Source organism: Grampus griseus (assembly GCF_964374135.1).
Source record: "Grampus griseus genome assembly, chromosome: 2".
NCBI classification, from domain to species: Eukaryota; Metazoa; Chordata; class Mammalia; order Artiodactyla; family Delphinidae; genus Grampus; species Grampus griseus.
In genome coordinates this window covers 39998650-40017983 of record NC_139018.1, presented here as the reverse complement: position 1 = coordinate 40017983, position 19334 = coordinate 39998650, and the positions used below count along the sequence as shown (strand labels likewise).

General features: G+C 38.5%; 1 protein-coding gene across 1 annotated transcript in view; it reads left to right on the top strand.

Annotated features, from left to right (window-relative positions):
* PRKCH (protein kinase C eta) overlaps nt 1–19334 on the top strand; it is a 223471-nt gene that overhangs the window by 110851 nt on the left and 93286 nt on the right. The window contains exons 3-5 of the mRNA XM_082649021.1: nt 9526–9676; nt 14473–14507; nt 17878–17966. Of these exons, the coding sequence (XP_082505147.1) occupies nt 9526–9676; nt 14473–14507; nt 17878–17966 (275 nt within the window). The remainder of the gene's footprint in view (nt 1–9525; nt 9677–14472; nt 14508–17877; nt 17967–19334) is intronic.

Genomic DNA, 19334 nt, shown 5'->3' with positions numbered 1-19334 from the left:
ATTTTTAAGCATATAAAACCAAGATACTTTATCTAACTTAAGCTTGGAGTTGTGGATAATGCCATTTGGAGATAATTTCCAGATAGTTAGGATGACAGAGTGATGATAGGGACATACCTCCAAGGATCCAATACAAATTTGATGGAACAGAAACATATTTCCTGCTCATCCTGAAAGCTGATGGTTAATGATCCACTAAGCAATGTTTAATTTTCATTTTAAAAAACTGAAGAATGAAGAAGTGGCTGCTGGAAGTCTATTTACGGATGAAATCAGTGGGGGAAATAAAATATTTGTAGAATCACAGAGTAGAAATCCTTCCCATTTTTCACAGTGAGTCATTGTAGGATCCTTGCATTTGTCATAGGGAACAAGAAGAAATTTCTGTCATTAAATTGTTTGTGCAGAAAAGAGTAGGCACAATGATAGTCAAAGATTATTATTGTAAGAATTTTCTAGTTATACTCCATGTCATTCCACAGCAGCTTATTAGGAAATATATATGGCAGCAAAATATAAATAAGAAATCAGGACCAGGCTAAGTATGAATTCATTCTATGGTAGATGCTATGAATGACCTGCCCATATTTCCTCTCAGCCCACAAAGAAGGGCTGGAAATGCTGGAGAATTAATGTCCCCTTTCCTTGAAGCAGCCATTAACCAATGTCAGATGGGAGCTGGAAGATAAATATCCCAGTTTCCTTGCCCCTTGAGGATGTTCTGCCCACTCTTAGAAATCCCTGAAGGAACCCAGGTGGCAGGATGAAAGGGAGGAGAAGATTTGATGGGTTCCTGAGAACTATGGGTGTGGGGTTAGGGAAGTCAACATTGGTATCTACTAAACAGACTTAGTGGAGGAGTTTAAGATCTTCTGGGTTCGTAATGAAAGGAATCCTGGTCCTCCAAGCCCATTACTACTGGACTTACTCCTAGCCTACCACTGTCTTTCTCTGCAGAGCCTTGTGGATGCCCCATTCCTGGTACCTCAGGTCCAGACCCCAGAAATTGAGGACCGGGGGAAAGACTAGTCTCCCGCCTGACTAAGGCCCACTTGAAAGTCTTTTTGCTGTCTGAGGACCCAGCTTTCTCTCAGATGTTGGACAGTGGAAGCACCACCCTTTGGGGAAAATATACCCCCTACTACCTTACTATGGTTCAAATAGGACAACTACAGTAAGCCTGATTTCCATGCAGGATATTCACATACACTGTGAATTATGTGTATTTCCTGCACATAACTGGTTGGATGAAGGATGGATTTCAGAGGGGAGCAAACTTGTGCAGGGAGACTAGTTAGGAAACTATTTCACAGTCCAGATGAGAGGAAAAAGGCATGAACTAACTATACCCAGTGAGCATGGGAGGGAGAGACCCAGTCAGATCATAGAAGACTTAGTAGAACTTGACGATCAGTTTGTTGTGGATGGAGAAGGAGGACCTGAAGACATCTCTGCGCTGTTTTTTGGGTTTTTTTCTTCTTTTTCTGGGTGACTCCAAGCATAGTGGTACTATTATCTAGGAAGAAACATGGGTTCAAGAGGTTGGGGAAGAGGGTTCAGCCTACAAATGTCAAGTTTTAGGTACTTTGGGGATGTCTTGAAGAGATACTGAGAAGCTACTTAGAAACAAGTTTAGTAGTTAGAAGCCAGAGCTAGAGCTGCAGATTTGCGAGTCCTCAGTACATAGGCAATTGTTGGAAGTCAAGAGGTCTTTTGAAGTCTTGGAGGAGATGAGTGCCCCTAAAGACCAGAAGAATGGTGTACAAAGAACCTTGGGACACACACATGTTTAAAACGTTGGGTGGAAGAGAATAGCTGGTGAGGGAGACTAAGAAGAAATTGTGGAGTGAGAGGAACCAGATGTTATTGGAGCCAAGGTCCCTTTCTTCAGGGCTGAGGAGAGAGTTTGTACTTTGGACAATACCCGTAGATACAAGGGGTGAAATTAAGAAGGAGGTGATTGGACGATGGGAGATCAGGGCTCTTATAACAGTGGGGTGAGAGGCCTTTCCCAAGGCTCCTGATGGAACTTGGGTACCATTTCTGATGGCCGCATCCAGGACCTCTGTTCTGCTCCTCTTTCTGCTGACAGAGGAGACTGGAGGGTTAGGTGGGGTTGGGTGAGAATGGGCTCAGCTTTCATGATGCTATGAGCCATGAGTCCTCTGCGAGAGGGTCAATCTAGTAACAAATTATTTTCCCCCCTCTTTCCAGTGATAGTCATCCCCATGAGTTTGCACGATGGTAGATGCTTTTGTAGACTGTGCTTCCTCAGAGGAAGCCAAGTCCCTGAGAAACACCTGTGTATAGCTCCTGTAGAGTCAGGTCTCATACTACGTTGAGTTGAATCATTCTGTCTGAATTTAGAAATACCTATGAGTCATGTGATTCAGCTCTTTTCAAAAAACAGAAGATTCTGTTCTGCTCAGTGCCATTTGGGGGCTTTTGCTTGCCATTTTTAATACCAACACTGTCACAGCCATTGTGACTGGTGCTGGCATAAATTCCTGGAATCCTCTCCCTATCCTGCTTCACCAGGTTCTCCTTCCTCTTCCAAACAACAGCTAATCTCAACCCATTTATGAAGTCTTCCTTAATTAATCAGACGACTAGGTACACAACTCCTGCGATTCTCTCTTCACTCAACACCCAATAAATGCTGTCACCCACTGGTTGTGTGTACCTATCGTAAAGACTCATTTAAATTATGTATTTGCTTAATACGTGTGCTAATTGTTCTGTTATTATCACTATTGTCTCAGACAGGAATCATCTAAGTTTAAGTTCTTAAGCATCATTCTTCATCACACAGTTCTGTGATCACGTGGTTGCTTATTCAGTATGTTGGATAATACTAAGCAAAATTCTCTCACTACCTTATTGCATTACCTTTCAAGGATATTTTGTATTTTAGAAACATTAACAACATAGCACACTCTGGTTCTTTCTTGACTAGTAACTTTTGGTCAACACTAAGGTTTTCCTGTTTGTTTTTCCCATAGTCATCACCTCCCAAGTGCACACATGAGAAAATGAATGTCTCAGGAAGAAGAAAAAAGACATCTGATAGCATTGCTCAGTAGTTCAACATAGTAAACAGGGTCTGGCGTCCCCACTTCTATCATTGGCTGCCTGACCTCACTTAACCTTCCTGTTAGTTTCTGTTTCCTCACCAGAAAATTTATTACTTTCCAAGGGAGAGATCCAGTTGATTCTAGAAGATTCTAGGAGACCCAATGTTAATAATGTTAATAAAGGACAAAGTGCAGGATGGTGTTAACCGTATGGTCCTGGGATAAGATCAAGAGTGGAGGATTCCGGGGGTAGTTCTGGTGCTAGCTAGCTACTAGATGAGCCTTGAGCACGTTGTTGAACTTCTAGGTAATGGTTTCCTAGGTATTGATTCTTCTTCTAGGCAATTAGGTGATTGGATTAAAAATCCCTTCTATTTCTTGAACTCTGAAGTAAGAGTTTTAACAACAAGTATAATAGGTAGCACTTAGTTGCCACCTGCTAGGTATTTTTCTAATTATGTTACACTTATTATCTCAGCAAGTCCTCAAAATGGCCGTTTGAGGAGAGTTCTCTAGCCCTTCGTGTTCTACAAATGAGGAAACTGAGGCATAGGAGATAAAACAAGTTGCCCAAGGTCACCCAGTTTATAAGGGGAAGAAGCAGGATTCACAGCTGGGCTCCAGATTCGAAGCGCTCACCCACCACACTCTCCTGCCTGCCATATATAAAGGCTGCACGACCTCCCTGCACCGCCCCCTTGAAGACCAGATTTTAGTAAACTAAGTGCTTTTGCTGCTGAGCAAATTCAACTTAAATTGCATTCTACACTACATCAGAGGTATTTCTTTTATATGCTTTATATCAGTAATTCTAAAAATTAAAAAGTGCCGTAGATTTCTCTTTCTGATTTAATATGCTTACAGTCATTTGGAAACTTGGAACTATGCTGTTTTGACTCACATCAGAATGTTTCAGAAGTACTTTCAAATACAGATGTCTATATCTGGTATATAAAGCCTTAAATTCAGGTAGGGAGAGCAGAAGACTAAAAAGGATGAAATATTTACTATTTTTGAGATCAGGTTTAGACCGTATGACAGAGACTTCGGAGAGCCACTCCTCCCTGGCAGAGCCTCACATCAGCAGCGCAAGTTTCAGACCAGCACAGCTTTCTGCGATGGAAGCTTACCCTGGGGTGGCTCCTACTCACTTGTGCCTCCTCAAGTTCTGAAAGAGTGTGTGGGCTGACAATCAGATTTTATGAAATATAATTTTATTTCAAACTAGTTAAGCTTCGTTACATTTGACATAATTATTCTCCACCCTGTGGTTGGGAGGGCTTGGCAACACCAACTCCTGGATAAGACAGATCAGGGCTCCAGACCTGCCCACCTCCTGAGACTGGAATGTGAGTTTCCACTCTGGGGCACTGAGCCAGCTTCCTATTTACTTAGAGGCATTGAGCACCTCAGGAGCAAAACAGAGGTTGTGATGCAAGTTTTGGCTGCAGAGCATGTTAGGATGGCTTGATGTGTTCACCTAACACGTGATCTGAAAGATTTCTCAAAGCCCAGGGTACACAGGATTACATCGTCTTTTTTAGCCCTTCTAACTCAGTCCTAAGTCAACAGGAGGCCGTGTGAACAATGAGGAAGCTCCCTCTGCGCTCTGATTGTCAAATGGGGGTTGAGTCTGTGCTCTGGGGAACACAGTTAAGTCCCAGAGTTCTTTCTTCCTGGTCAGGGCAGCCAGCAAAAGAATGGTGATAGGGAAAGCCATATGAAGCCATGGGGGCCCCGGTTTACTTACATGACTTAAATTTCTTGCAAATTCTGAGGTGTGGGTGAGTGTGTGTTTGCTTTCTAAACAAAAAGAGGCACATGTGCAAAAGAATAGAGAAAAGGGAAGAGTGAAGTTTAGTTAAAATGACCATGTATGAGGTCTTCTGAGGCACCTGGGTATAGGAGGTGAAAGAGACATAACCCCTAGTTGCCTGGGATAAGGGAAAAGATGGAGGTGTGCTCCCAGGTTGCTGTGGAAACAGAGGGGAGAAGCATTTCACTCTGATTCAGGATTTGCCTTAGGCTCTGAGGCACACAGGAAAGTCTAAGTTAACTAGTTTAAAACAAAACAAAAAAAAAAAAAAAAGGAAGGAAGAACATTCCAGGGCGGGGTGAAAGGCAGGAGCGAAGGCATTAGGGGATGACCGACTTGGTGAACAACTACAAGCAGTTTCTTCCCATGTCCTTCCAGCTATAACAAATCACCTGGAAAATTGATAGGTCACATTACTGCAATGGTAATAGCTGTTGAGGGGGGAAAAGAAAGACCCAATTCATGAAATATTAAAACTGCAAGTGAGCTGACCTTTTAACCAATCTTTATAGTATTAAGGGATTAAATGAGTAAATTATTGGTAATTGGACCCCCAGGGAGAATTTAATTTGCATTTAGATGTGATAAGTGTTTAGTAATTCAATACAAGTTTTACTTTGGCCAGTACTGAGCTGGGTCTTAGGTTGGTGATAATGTAGATCAGGTATAGGGTCTTATCATTAGGCTAACTTTCATCATCTGTCAACAAACAAACATTAAAATCTGTTTATTTTGTGGTTACTAAACGGCTTCTAGAAGTATTGTGAAAGAGAGCAGTACAGTACAGTGACTTCTGTTCTTATGTGACCCTTATCCAAAATTGTAAGAACCTCTCAGGAATATTGATTATGACACTATCCCCGTAGCGCTGAGGACAAAGGTATATTTTCATCTTCTTGAGATAGCTGGGAAACCTGAGAATGATAGTAATTGGGCTGCTTGCCAAAGATGTTACACACACACACCCCAAAACAAAACCTGAAGCAGGTACAATTTTAACCATGCTAGAGCCTCTGAAGAATTGGTATCTTAGCAATGTTTATTTGGACTATTTCTACATTTTATTCTTTGAGATTTCTTGTATTGACCCTAATTTTTACTGTTAAAAAGAATATAATGATTGATATCTATATAACATATATTCCTGCTTTCTGGTGTTTTTTTATAGAAAACAAATCCTAGAAGTTGAATTGTTGCATGAAAGGAAATGCACATAACACTTGGACAAGGTCACAAAAACACTAACTCGAAAAGATATCCGCACCCCCGTGTTCATAGCAGCATTGTTTACAATAGCCAAGATATAGAAACAACCTGTGTCTATCGATGGATGAATGGATAAAGAAGTTGTGATATAGATACACAATGGAATATTAGCTATAAAAAAATGAGGATATCTTACCATTTACGTCAACATGGATGGACCTTGAAGGCATTATGCTAAGTGAAATAAGTCAGAGAAAAACAAATACTTTATGATCTAAAAAACAAACAGGAAAAACAAAACAACCAATTCACAGAAAAACCGATCAGATTTGTGGTTACCAGAGGCCGGGTGTAGGGGGAGGAAGAATTGGAGGAAGGTGGTCAAAAGGTATAAACTTCTGGTTATAAGATAAGTAAGTACTAGGGATGTAATGTATACAACATGATAACCACAGCTAACGTTGATGTATGGTATATAGGAAAGTCGAGAATAAATCCTAAGAGTTCTCATCACAAGGAGAAAATATATATTTCCTTTTCTTCTTTGTTTTTATTGTATTTATATGAGAAGGTGAATGTTAGCTGAACCTATTGTGGTAATCATTTCACAGTATTTGTAAATCAGACCATCATGCTTGTACACCTTAAACTTACACAGTGAAGTTAGGTCAATTATTTCCCAATAAAACTGGAATAAATACTTCGACAGGTATTTGTCAAATTGGTCACCGAAAGAAATCATTCTTGAAATAGCTACGTGTTGAATGTGACCGTGTGCCTAGCTCTGGGCAAAACGTTTCTAACGCGTTATCTCATTCAGTCCTTGGAAAAAACCTAGGAGGAAGGCACTCCCTGGTTTATAGATGGGAACACTGAGGCTTAGCAGGGTAAATACAGCCAGAGGATGGTGGGGCGAGGACTAGAGACCAGTTTATGCTCCTACCAGCAGAGGCTGGAGGTGCAGATTTCCCTACACTGTAGTAAGAGTAGGCATGTTAACTACCTTTATAAGTAGTTGCCAACTTAAGAGGTAAAATGTCATTTACCTTGCAGTTCTTACATGTGTGTCTTGGATAGCATTGGACATCTTGGCATGTTTATTGTCTATTTGCATTTATAATTTTATGAATTCCCTGTTCACTTCCTCTGCCCCTTTTTTACTAGATTGTTTATCCTCTTTTCTTAATGATTTATACATATTATAAATAGTAACACTGTCGCATGTTGCAAATCCTTTTCTCCCCAGTTTGTTTTAACTTTGTTTTGTGTCTGTTGACAAGTAGGACTTTCAATTTCATAGATTGCAAATCTGTGGATCTTTTATGGCTGTAGAAATTTGTTATCCTCATCCCATTACTAGGAGTGTATTTTTTTCCCATGTTTTCTTTCTTTCTATAATTTCCACCTCAACATTTATCTGAGATTATTTGGGTGTAAGGAGTGAGGTAAAGGTATTTCCCAAAAGGCTACCTAGTTGTCTAAACACCACTTATTGAATAATCCATCTTTTCCCACTGATTTGAACCATATTCTCTTTCAGCCAAATTGATTTCTAGTTTTGGACTTTTCTTGAGGGGGTAGAGCACTGTTTAAATTATCGTAATTTTATAATATGTTTTAACATGTAGAGCAGGTCCTCCCTCATTGAAATTTTGGGACAGTTTTAAAATATTTATAGTACCAAATAAACCTTGAAAAAAATTGTCAAGTTTAGAAACATCCTTTGGGAATGTTGATTGAAATTTCGTTGAATTTGACATTAGATAGAATTGACAACTTTGTAGTATTGAGTGTTCCAATTTAAGAACTTCATTTTTACTTATCTTTTCATACCCTTCAGTTGGTTTTATAGTCTTTTTTTCATATAAATCTTCCACTTCTGATAAATTATTTCCTAGATAATTTGGTTTATTTGGTTGTATGAATGGGATTTTTTAACTTATTCTAATTGGCTCTTTTGATATACTAAATACCTTGACTTTTAATGATTTATTATTGTCCATCACACTGAACTCATTTTTTTAATAGATTAGGCTGAATTCTCCTGAGTTTTCTAGTCATACATTAAACAACTTCAAATAATGGTATCTTTGCCACCTTTTCCTAATAGTTTGATCTTTTGTTTCATTTCTAACAACTTTGGTGAGTACTTTCAGAATAATATTAAATAATAGTGGTGATAATTAGTCTTATTCGTTCTTAACTGTCACAGGAATTTTGTTAACATTTACCATTCAGTTTGATACTTCTGACCTGTGAAAATGTGTGTTAGTCATGTTAAAGAGACAATCTTTTAGTCTTTTCGAAAGAATTTTTTATTGGATTACAAGTTAAATTTTATCAAGTGCCTTTTAAACATCTATTGAAACTGTCATACTTATTCTTTCACCTATTAATAGAATAAGCTATAATAGATTTTGTAATAATATGCCCATTGTTATGCTCCTGAGAAAATTCCCACTTGGTCATAGTGAGTTTTTCTTTTTAAGATAATTCTGGATAGTATAGAAGTTTCTGGTTATTTGAGTATATTGCTACTGGGAAAAGTCTACATAAAATGAATCCTTCAGTATTAGAGGTAGTCCTTTAAAAACTTTATCAATTCCTTCTAAAAAATTAGACTTTTTGGTTTATGTGACTAATTTTGACCATGTATTTACATGGAAATCTTCTATTTCTTCCAGGTTTTAAAATTTATTAGCAGATTATTCTTGCATGATTCCTTTAGTTTCCTTTGGAGCAGTGATTCATTTAAAAGCATTATTGAAGAAGGAATCTTTATTTTATAATCACAAGTCTCTGCATACATTGGAAAAGTTCTAGAACAGTTAGGTGGAAGATATCATTTATGATCTTTAAATGGTGCACAGTTTTTAGAGTCTTCAGATTAGGAGCCACTACTTTTAAAATATGAAATTAGAAAGGGAACTCTGAGTGTGTTCCCAGTTAATTTCTGCCTCTTCCAAGTTAACAGAGGTGGTGCTGGAACTGATGCTTTTGGGCAGGGCTCTCACTGTGTTGGGGGCAGTTCCCTCACTAAGTTTGTGAGGACAGCAGAATGAAAGGGGAGTAATGAGGAGCCCTGTTTGCCAGCCGGTCACTGCAGCCAGTCGGTGCACCTGAGGTCCCAGACAGCTGGACAGGGACTGCGAGACCATGCTGCTGTCACATACTGGCGCATCGAAACTCTGGGGAACCCACGCTCTGTTCCGGGGGAGACTGGCCCAAGATAGCCAATTATAACTAGGCAGTTGGGAATCCCAGGGTTCACGTATGTCTAACAAAGCATGATGATTTTCTGGGGTGTTTTACATCTTGAAGAAAGAAAAAAGTAATTTGGGGAGTATTTGAACTACCAAACTTTCTCATACATTAGGTGCTGGTAGGTTCATTACACATTATTCTTTTTTCCCTTCTTTTAATGTATAGCTACTCTCCAGAGAGACCGAATCTTCAAACATTTTACCAGGAAGCGCCAAAGGGCTATGCGAAGGCGAGTCCACCAGATCAACGGACATAAGTTCATGGCCACATACCTGAGGCAGCCCACCTACTGCTCTCACTGCAGGGAGTTTATCTGGTAAGAGGTCCCCTGTCTTCTCTCCTCCCAAGAGCTGAGACTTCCTCTGGTTGTGTGTGATTTCAGGAGAAAGCATGATTATTAAGAATTGTTTTAGAATCTGATTTTTTTCTCTTACTCTAATATGTTGACCTAGAAATTTTAATCCCCAACAAAAAAATTACACAATTTACAGATTAAGTTTTATATGTTATTTCTTTTGCCAATCATGTTGGTAAAAGTGCTAATGAATCATGAACTGGTTAAAAAGCACTAATTAGAGAGAGAGGCTAATCAGTTAATAAATGATCTATCCCTAAGGAGGAAAGAAATATCAACAGTATTTCTCTAAGAAGGCATGAATCACATGATGACTTATGGAATTAATTGTTGCAAGTAAACTAAACATACAGTAGTCTTCAGCCTTATAGTATGTAGACAAAGGTAATAGCTTTCAGTGATCACATACTATAATCCCTGGCATTTAAGAATCAAGATAATTAATAGTTGAGAAATTCTAGATGATTTGGGGCAATATCTTACTATACATGTTACTCAAGTGGCAAATCTATAATGTAAAATAAATTTAAGTAATAGTTATCTTCAATCAGAGGCAACATTAAACATATTTATTTGCAGAGAGAAGGAAGAAATACCCTCACATGCACAAAACATACACATACACACCCTTCTCAGGAGGAAGAAACACACTTTCATATCTGCAGCATAAAAGGAGATCTTTGTTTTTGTTGCAAATTTTAGTCATTTTGTTTAAAGCAGAAACACTTGATTCAGATTCATTTCTGAGTATTGATCAATTACTTTGTGTTTTGTGGGGGGTTTTGTGATTACTTTGGATTTTATACCTTTTAACAGTCAGAATGCAGGCTTAGTTTGTGTTTCTGGCCTTTTTAATCAAGAATATGGTCTTGTCTATGAACCTTTTAAAGTACTATTGGAATCCGTTTGCTAGTATTTTATTGAGGATTTTTGCATCTATGTTCATCAGTGATATTGGCCTGTAATTTTCTTTTTTTTGTGATATCTTTGTCTAGTTTTGGTATCAGGGTGATGGTGGCCTCACAGAATGAATTTGGAAGTCTTCCTTCCTCTGCAATTTTTTGGAATAGTTTCAGAAGAGTAGGTGTTAACTCTTGTCTAAATGTTTGGTAGAATTCACCTGTGAAGCCATCTGATCCTGAACTTTTGTTTGTTGAGAGCTTTTAAATTACTGATTCAATTTCAGTACCGGTAATTGGTCTGTTCATATTTTCTATTTCTTCCTGGTTCCATCTTGGGAGACTGTACCTTTCTAAGAATTTGTCCATTTCTTCTAGGTTGTCCGTTTTATTGGCATTATAGTTGCTCATAGTAATCTCTTATGATCGTTTGTATTTCTGTGGTGTCTGTGGTAACTTCTCGTTTTTCATTTCTGATTTTATTGATTTGGGCCCTCTCTCTATTTTTCCTGGATGAGTCTGGCTAAAGGTTTATCAATTTTTTTTTATCTTTTTGAAGAACCAGATTTTAGTTTCATTTATCTTTTCTATTGCTTTTTAAGTCTCTATTTCACTTATTTCTGTTCTGATCTTTATGATTTCCTTCCTTCTACTAACTTTGGGTTTTGTTTGTTCTTCTTTCTCTAGTTGTTTTAGGTGTAAGTTTAGGTTGTTTATTGAGATTTTTCTTGTTTCCTGAGGTAAGCTTGTATCACTATAAACTTCTTTCTTAGAACTGCTTTGGCTGTGTCCCATAGGTGTTGTGGTTTTTTTTTTAATATTTATTTATTTTTGGCTGTGTTGGGTCTTCGTTGCTGTGCACGGGCTTTCTTTTAGTTGCGGCTAGCGGGTGCTACTCTTCGTTGCGGTGCGCGGGCTTCTCATTGTGGTGGCTTCTCTTGTTGTGGAGCATGGGCTCTAGGCACGCAGGCTTCAGTAGTTGTGGCTCGTGGGCTCTAGAGCGCAGGCTCAGTAGTTGTGGCGCACGGGCTTAGCTGTTCCATGGCATGTGGGATCTTCCTGGCAGGGATCGAACCTGTGTCCCCTGCACTGGCAGGCGGATTCTCAACCACTGTGCCACCAGCAAAGTCCCATGTCCCATAGGTTTTGGATTGTCACGTTTTCATTTTCATTTGTCTCTAGGTATTTTTTTTATTTCCTCTTTGATCTCTTCAGTGACCCATTGGTTGTTTAGTAGCATACTGTTTAGCCTCCATCCGTTTGTGTTTTTTGCAGGTTTTTTTTTCTTATAGTTGACTTCTAATATTATAGTGATGTGGTTGAAATATATGGTTGATATTTCACTATTCTTAAATTTACTGAGGCTTTTTTTGTGGCCTAGCATGTGATCTATCAAGAATGTTCCATGTGCACTTGAAAAGAATGTGTATTCTGCTGCTTTTTGGGTGAAATGCTCTATAGATAATATCAATAAATATCATTTGGTCTAATGTGTCGTGTAAGGCCAGTGTTTCCTTATTGATTTTCTGTCTGGATGATCTGTCCATTGATGGAAGTGGGGTGTTAAAGTCCCCCACTATTATTGTGTTACTGTTGATATCTCCTTTTACATTTGTTAATATTTGCCTTACGTATTAAGGTGCTCCTATGTTGGGTGCATATATATTTACAATTGTTATATCTTCTTGGATTGATCCTTGATCATTATGTAGTGTCCTTCTTTGTCTCTTGAAACAGTGTTTATTTTAAAGTCTATTTTATCTGATACAAGTATTGCTGCTCCAGCTTTCTTTTGATTTCCATTTGCGTGGAATACCTCTTTCCATCTCCTCACAAATATCATATGATACCATGTGGAATCTAAAAAAATGGTACAAAGGAACTTATTTACAAAACAGAAATAGACTCACAGACATAGAAAACAAATTTATGCTTACCAAAGGCAGAAGGAGGGGGCAGGGATAAATTAGGGGTTTGGGGTTAACAGATACATACTACTATATATAAAACAGATGAACAACAAGGACCTACTGTATAACACAGGCAACTATATTCAATATCTTGTAATAACGTATAACGGAAAAGAATCTGAAAAAGAACATATATGTATACATAGATTTGTATATATATATATAAAATGAATCACTTTGCTATGCACCAGAAACTAACGCAACATTGTAAATCAACTATACTTCAATAAAATAAATTTTAAAAAGAAATAAGACATTAAATTTGTACACAATAAAAAAATAAAATATAAAAGAAAGAAAAAGTATAGAGTCTTGTCTAAACCAAAGGCCCTAAACTGGCTGTCGATATGTATGAAGCCTAAAACTGTAGTCTTTAGGAAGACGTTCCTATTCCATTTTTTGATGAAAAAATTAGCATCTCTGGCAACTTCGAGCCCATTTTTCTTCTTTGCATGTTCCAGTTAGACCCACCTCTCCCTGGATTTGCCTGACCAGAAGGGTAATTGTCTGTTGCTCTTTTATTTCATGTCACACCATTTGGCTTCCCTCCTTTACGTGACCTGTCTGCCCCTGTAGGCATTTGTGGTGACAACCTGTGATCTCAACTAACGTTCTTAATGGAAACTTACTTGATAATTTCACCAATTTTTTTTCTACCAAGGAAACTTTAACTCCCACCTAACTGGCCTTGTGAAACACACGCACACGCACACACACACACACACACACACATGCACACTCACTTAAAATAGTGGTTATGTGTTTTATATATATACACACACACACACATACACACACACACACATACACACACACACACACACACACACATATGATTAAGCACATGGACTCTGTCATTCAATCTCATCACCAACTAGATGTGTGAACCTAGACAAGCTATATAACCCAGCAATGTCTCCTCATTTGCAAAACAGAGACAATAATTTTATTTTATTTACATAGTAAACTTTTATATGCACTAGAGTGCCAGGCACTGTTCTAAGTATTTTACATTATCAACGCTTTTTATCTTCATGATAACCTTATAAAGTAGGTACTGTTATTATTATACCTTTTTATATATTAAGAAACAGTGGCTCAAAGTAGTTAACAACTTGCCCCAAATCACATCCAGGCCATCCAGCTTCAGGATCTGTGCTCTAGGCCATCCTATTATATGTGCTACCTCACGTGGCTTTTATGAGGTTTAAATGAGATGGTAGAGGTCAGCTGCTTGGCTCATGGCCTGGCATATCCTACTGGCTTAGTAAAATGTGGTTTTTGTTAATAAGAATGAGAATCATATCACCATCACCCAGAGACTGTATTAGGGAGAGACAGAGATGGAAGCTGTGGGTATGATGGGCATATTGTGACCGTACTTCTGCTCCCCAGTGGACTCTGGGTGATGTGGGCACACGGAAGATGGAAGATGCCTCAGGTCAGGCAGCTGGAGTGGACTCACCTGTTTACATCCATATGTATATCTGCATCTGTTTACTTCACCCTCTGCATGTCTTTATGTGTATGTGAGAGAGAATGATCAGTAAGGCAGTAAAGTGAAACTTCAGGAAGAGGCTCAGTCATACACACAGAGGAGGTTTATTTTCACTGAGGACTTGGGGGATTGCCGCAGCGATGGGTAGAATGAGAACTGCCAAACTCACCTGTTTGTTATTCGGAGCATTCTAACTCATCAATTTCCTCCTTGTCCTGTGGTAACAAAAAAGGGCTTAAAAAGGACATTATTTCTGCTGCTTCTCTGAAATTGTGTTTTTTATAAAGGACCAGAGGATGAAATTTGTTTTCCTTAAGTACTGTAATTATAGGAACATTGTTGCTGAAATATTTGACTAATGGTTTCTTTTTTCTCTATTGTCTTGAACAGGGGTGTATTTGGGAAACAGGGTTATCAATGCCAAGGTAAGAAAACATTTTAAAACTATGTTTAATCTTGTTGTTCCTGTGTTAAAAAGTGATTATACCAAGAGGAAACAGGATACATTCCATTAATATTTTGATAAATAACTCTCTGTAGGTCAAATGAGACCCCCGTAGAATTACAACCCTTTAGTTTTGTTTAAATTTTAGCCATGTCTTTTTGTAGACAAAGTAGAGGGGATGTTTTTATTTCTGAATCCAGGATACCTATATACGTGTAGTTGTTTAAAGTTTTGTCTCTGCAGGATCATGAACATACTAAAAGGTAATGCGATTTTGTGAGCAGGACCCTTGAGTCTTGAAGATAAATTTTTGGTGTTTTACAATCCCCTTGTCCGTAGGAGTGAGAAGTAGCACAATGCTGATTTCTCTTTACCTGCATTGGAAATAGAAGCTATTATCCAAGTTGCTTTTTGGATTTTCTGAATTTAGTTAAATGTGAGAATGTTCAAAGTTAGGCTGTTAAAGGTCTTGTAAGTTATTATCCATTCAATTTATTTTGATTTTCACAATTCTGAGATAACCTCGATTAGTGTTCCGGAAGAATTGGAATGAAATAAAAAAGGAAAGAGGAAAAGAAGGCTCCTTAATCTGGAGGTTTAGCCAGGCTGGGTTGGACTTTTCTTTTATTTGGGCCTCCCTCATCATTAACTTGAGCGTCATCTCATGGTTTATCCATATGGTACCTATTATCTTAATTTACACCCTACAGATCATTGGTAAAATAGTACTACCTATCCTAGAGTGGTAACCTATGGTAAACTAGGTAAATAAAGAAATCCCACCTTCTCTTCTGAAGGAGGGGAAGTAAAATATTATTTCCCTTAGAAGAATGGAATAAGACATACATTTGGATGTAATTTTGACTTTAATATGTATGAACAATTCTGAGTTCTCAAATTTAGGAAAAACTGATTTGATATGACAACAATAATTGACCTTCTGCTATTAATTTCAGCCTCAACTGAGAGCATAGTTCACAGGTCAGAATCAATGTCACTTTTTGGCTTGGACCTCTCCAGCACAGGGGTATGCTCTGTCCATCTCATGCATACAAAGATAACTTGAGAACCTCTTGGTAAACAAGATTACATTTTTGAGTTTAAAAATACATGATTTGTGACGTATCTGTTGTGTTTTTAGTTTATTTCTTCTACCATGGCCCATAGTGCCAGGATATTTGAAGAGCTGATTTTCAGTGGGCCACCTGTTAAAGGACCAGGAAAGAACACTGGTCAGGAGACATGAGGACACTAATTTGTGCACATCTTGCAAAGGGATATAAAACCACATGCCTAGTTGGAAGGATATACCAATCATGCTAAAAAAAGCACACAGATTAAAGCAGTCTTCAGAACAAGGAAATTTATAAAGGATAAGGGAGGGCATTATGGAATGATAAAAGGAGTCAGTTTTCCAAGAAGACATAAAAATCTTTAACGTATATGCGCCTAATAACAGGGCATCAAAATACTGAAGGCAAAAACTGATAGAACTGCAAGGAGATATAAACAAATCCACTATTATAGTTGGATTTAATTTTATTTACTATCTCAGCAGTTTCTGATTCTGATTGATCGGCATTTCTGCCTGATCCAGCAGGCAGAAAATCAGTAAGAATATAGTTGACCTAAACAGCACTATCACAACTTGATCGAATTGACATTTATAGAATTCTCCATCTAAGAGCAGCAGAACACACATTCTTCTCAAGCTTACTAGGAACATTTACCAACATAGACCACATTCTGGGACATTGAAACAAACCATAACAAATATAAAAGAATAGAAATCATAAAAAGTATCTTCTCAGACCACAGTGGAATTAAACTAGAAATCAATAACCAAAAGATAGCTCAAACACCTCCAAATATTTGAAGATTAAGCTACATATTCTAAATAGCACATGGGTCAAAGAAGACTCAAGAGGAAATAAAAAATATTTTAAATCAAATGAAAATACAATTTATCAAAATTTGTGGGAGGCAGTGAAAGCAGTGCTCAGAGGAAAATTTAGAGTATTAAATGCATATATTAGAAAAGAATAAAGGTCTAAAATCAATAATCCAAGTTTCCATCTTAAAAAGGAGAGAAATTTAAGCCTAAACTGAGCAGCAGAAAATAAATAACAAAAATAGAGTGCAAAACAGTGAAATTGAAATTAGGAAAACAGTTTAAAAAATCCACAAAACCAAATGCTATCAATAATTCTCCAAAAAGATCAATAAAATTGATAAGCCTGTAGCCAAGCTGACTGTGAAAAAAACAAATGCCTTGGAATATAAGATTTTTCTATGTGAAGGATTCCCTCATATAGAAAGACCAGTTCTCTGGGCACTTTCAACTTGGTTCTCCTGAGAATTCAATCTGATGACAGCTAGATTTGTTTTAGATTATAGTGCTACTTGCTGACATGTCATCTCTCTTTATGTATTTAATCCTAGAAACTTCCATATGTCTTGAAAGATCTTAAAAATGATGTGTATTTTCATATTGCTTCATTGCACATGTTCATCCTTTAATGGAAACTGGACTCTGCACTCTATCAGTTGTCTGAATGAAAATTAAAAAAATGTTATTTAGAAAGTTCTAACTATTCAAGCAATTGATTGGGTCATTCTGCAAATACTTAATGAATGCCTACTTTGTTCAAGTCATCATGCTGGCTGGGAATCCTGAGGACATTAGAGGCTGTATGTGGAAGATCTGAAATGAGGGAGGCCAGCTAGAGGTTGTAGGAGACTAGAGGAGGGAGAGAGTTTCAGTCTAGAAGGGGAGCCATGGGGAGTATATTTTCATAAAAGAGACATTTTTTAAAGTTGTGTCTTGTTATACATTTAAGGTTTAGTGAAGTGATAGGAAAGGAAGATACCCCAGGGATTGAGAGGGACATGGACAGTGTGTTGGGGAGAGTGAAGACTTGCTCCAGGAAGAGCACCTAGTCTAGTTATTAGTGGAACAAAGAGCCCCCAGAGAAGAAAGGTGACAGGTGAGCCTGGGGTCGGCTTGGGAGAGCCTGAAACCCATCTGGGAAATTTCAACTCTAGTTTGACTGACTGTGAGGCACGATTGAATGCTTTAGATTATGGGCCTGAGGTGACCAGAATCATATACTGTGAGATGATTCCTCTGGAGGTTGGGGCAGGAAGGAGGAAAGCCAGGAAGGATGACATTAGTTCCGGACCTGAGTATGAATAGTTCAGGCGTGAGCAAAGGCCTGAGTTAGGGTGGTGGTGAGGAATATAGGAAGAACGGGAGCATTGGCTGCCATCATGTGGGCCCACCATCTAAATCAAGCCACCATGGCCTGGTGCCTCCAATAAATGTTTAATGGCTGGATTTAATTTCCTAGTGTGCACCTGTGTCGTCCACAAGCGCTGCCATCATCTAATTGTTACAGCCTGCACCTGCCAAAACAATATTAACAAAGTGGATTCAAAGGTGAGATAGCAGTTTGCTGATTAAGTGCCTGCATGAGCTCATGCGAGCACATTCTCTCTATCTCGCTCTCTCGCTCCCTGTCTCTCTTGCTCGTTCTCTCTCCCCCTCTCGCTGCCTCTGTCTCTCTTTCTCTCTCTCTCTCCCTTCTTCCCTCTGCTTTTCCTTCCTCCCTCTCATTCCCAATTCCCTTCCACACTCCTTGAAGCCAATGGTGGTATCAGAATTGAAATTTCTCTCCTTTTTATATTATGGCATTTGTATTTCTTTACTTGCATAGCTTGACCTGTCCTGCAAATGACTCCATTAGTGATCAGCTGGGTAAAAGCTCTAGGGATCAGTTCTACTAATTTGCAGAGAGATTTCCCTGAGTTTGGCATCAGATGACTGAGATTTGAATGTAGAACCCAGACTCTGCTAGCTAGCTTCTCTCTCGGCCTCAGACCTAAAATAGTATCAATACTACAAGATAGAATTGATATGGTAAGTATGTTGTTAACTGTAAATTGCACTTCCTAAATAAAGTGACCTTTGGCCCCCTCCAGCCTCTCGAGGAATTTCAAGGAGGATCTAGATCTATACATAAAGGCTTGAACATCACTCTTGCCATTAGCATTGCATCCAGCTGAGGTGGGCATACATTCTAAATTCTGGAGGTAGAAGGCAGTTGGAGTATTACCAACAGTTAGCAGTGGATTTACAGATGCACTGAAGAGTCTGACTCTGGAACTTGTTGGTTCTTTACAGTATACGCCCAGGATGGCTGAGAGTACACACAGAGGCGTGTGTACTTTCTTTTATGAGAAAGAGGCCAGAAACGTTTCAAGAGGAGTAATATTGCCCCACGACTTGTTATGTGTGGCTCTGTGGTTATTGCTTCCAACTGTGATATAGACTATAGAGCATATGCCTAATTTAACTATTTGCTGGAAACAGTATGTGAGATTTCACCTGATCCTGAGACGTGATCGTCTGTGAGATAAAAGCAGAACCTTTGCACTCAGATATCAAAATACAAAGACAGGCAGAGGCTGGAAGGGCTGAATAAGATCACCAGTTGAATGTCACTTTGGAATAAATTCCTTCTGTGGTTCCCTGTCCTCTGGGGGTCACCCCATCCTCATGACACAATTTCTGAAAGAACTCGTGGTGATAGCAAGTGTATGTTGCCTATAAAAGACGTGTTGAATCCTGAAGTTAAAAGGTTCTAGAAATAGACATGGGTGTGAGGAATTGGCCAGGAGAGAAACACGGCCAAGTGAATGTAAAATGTGAAATGAATATTTAAATTTCTATTAATCTCCCAAGATGGTGGACAGGTTAATGTATACCACACATTTCTGTCCAGCCAGTCTTGTTCGCTAGAAAGTG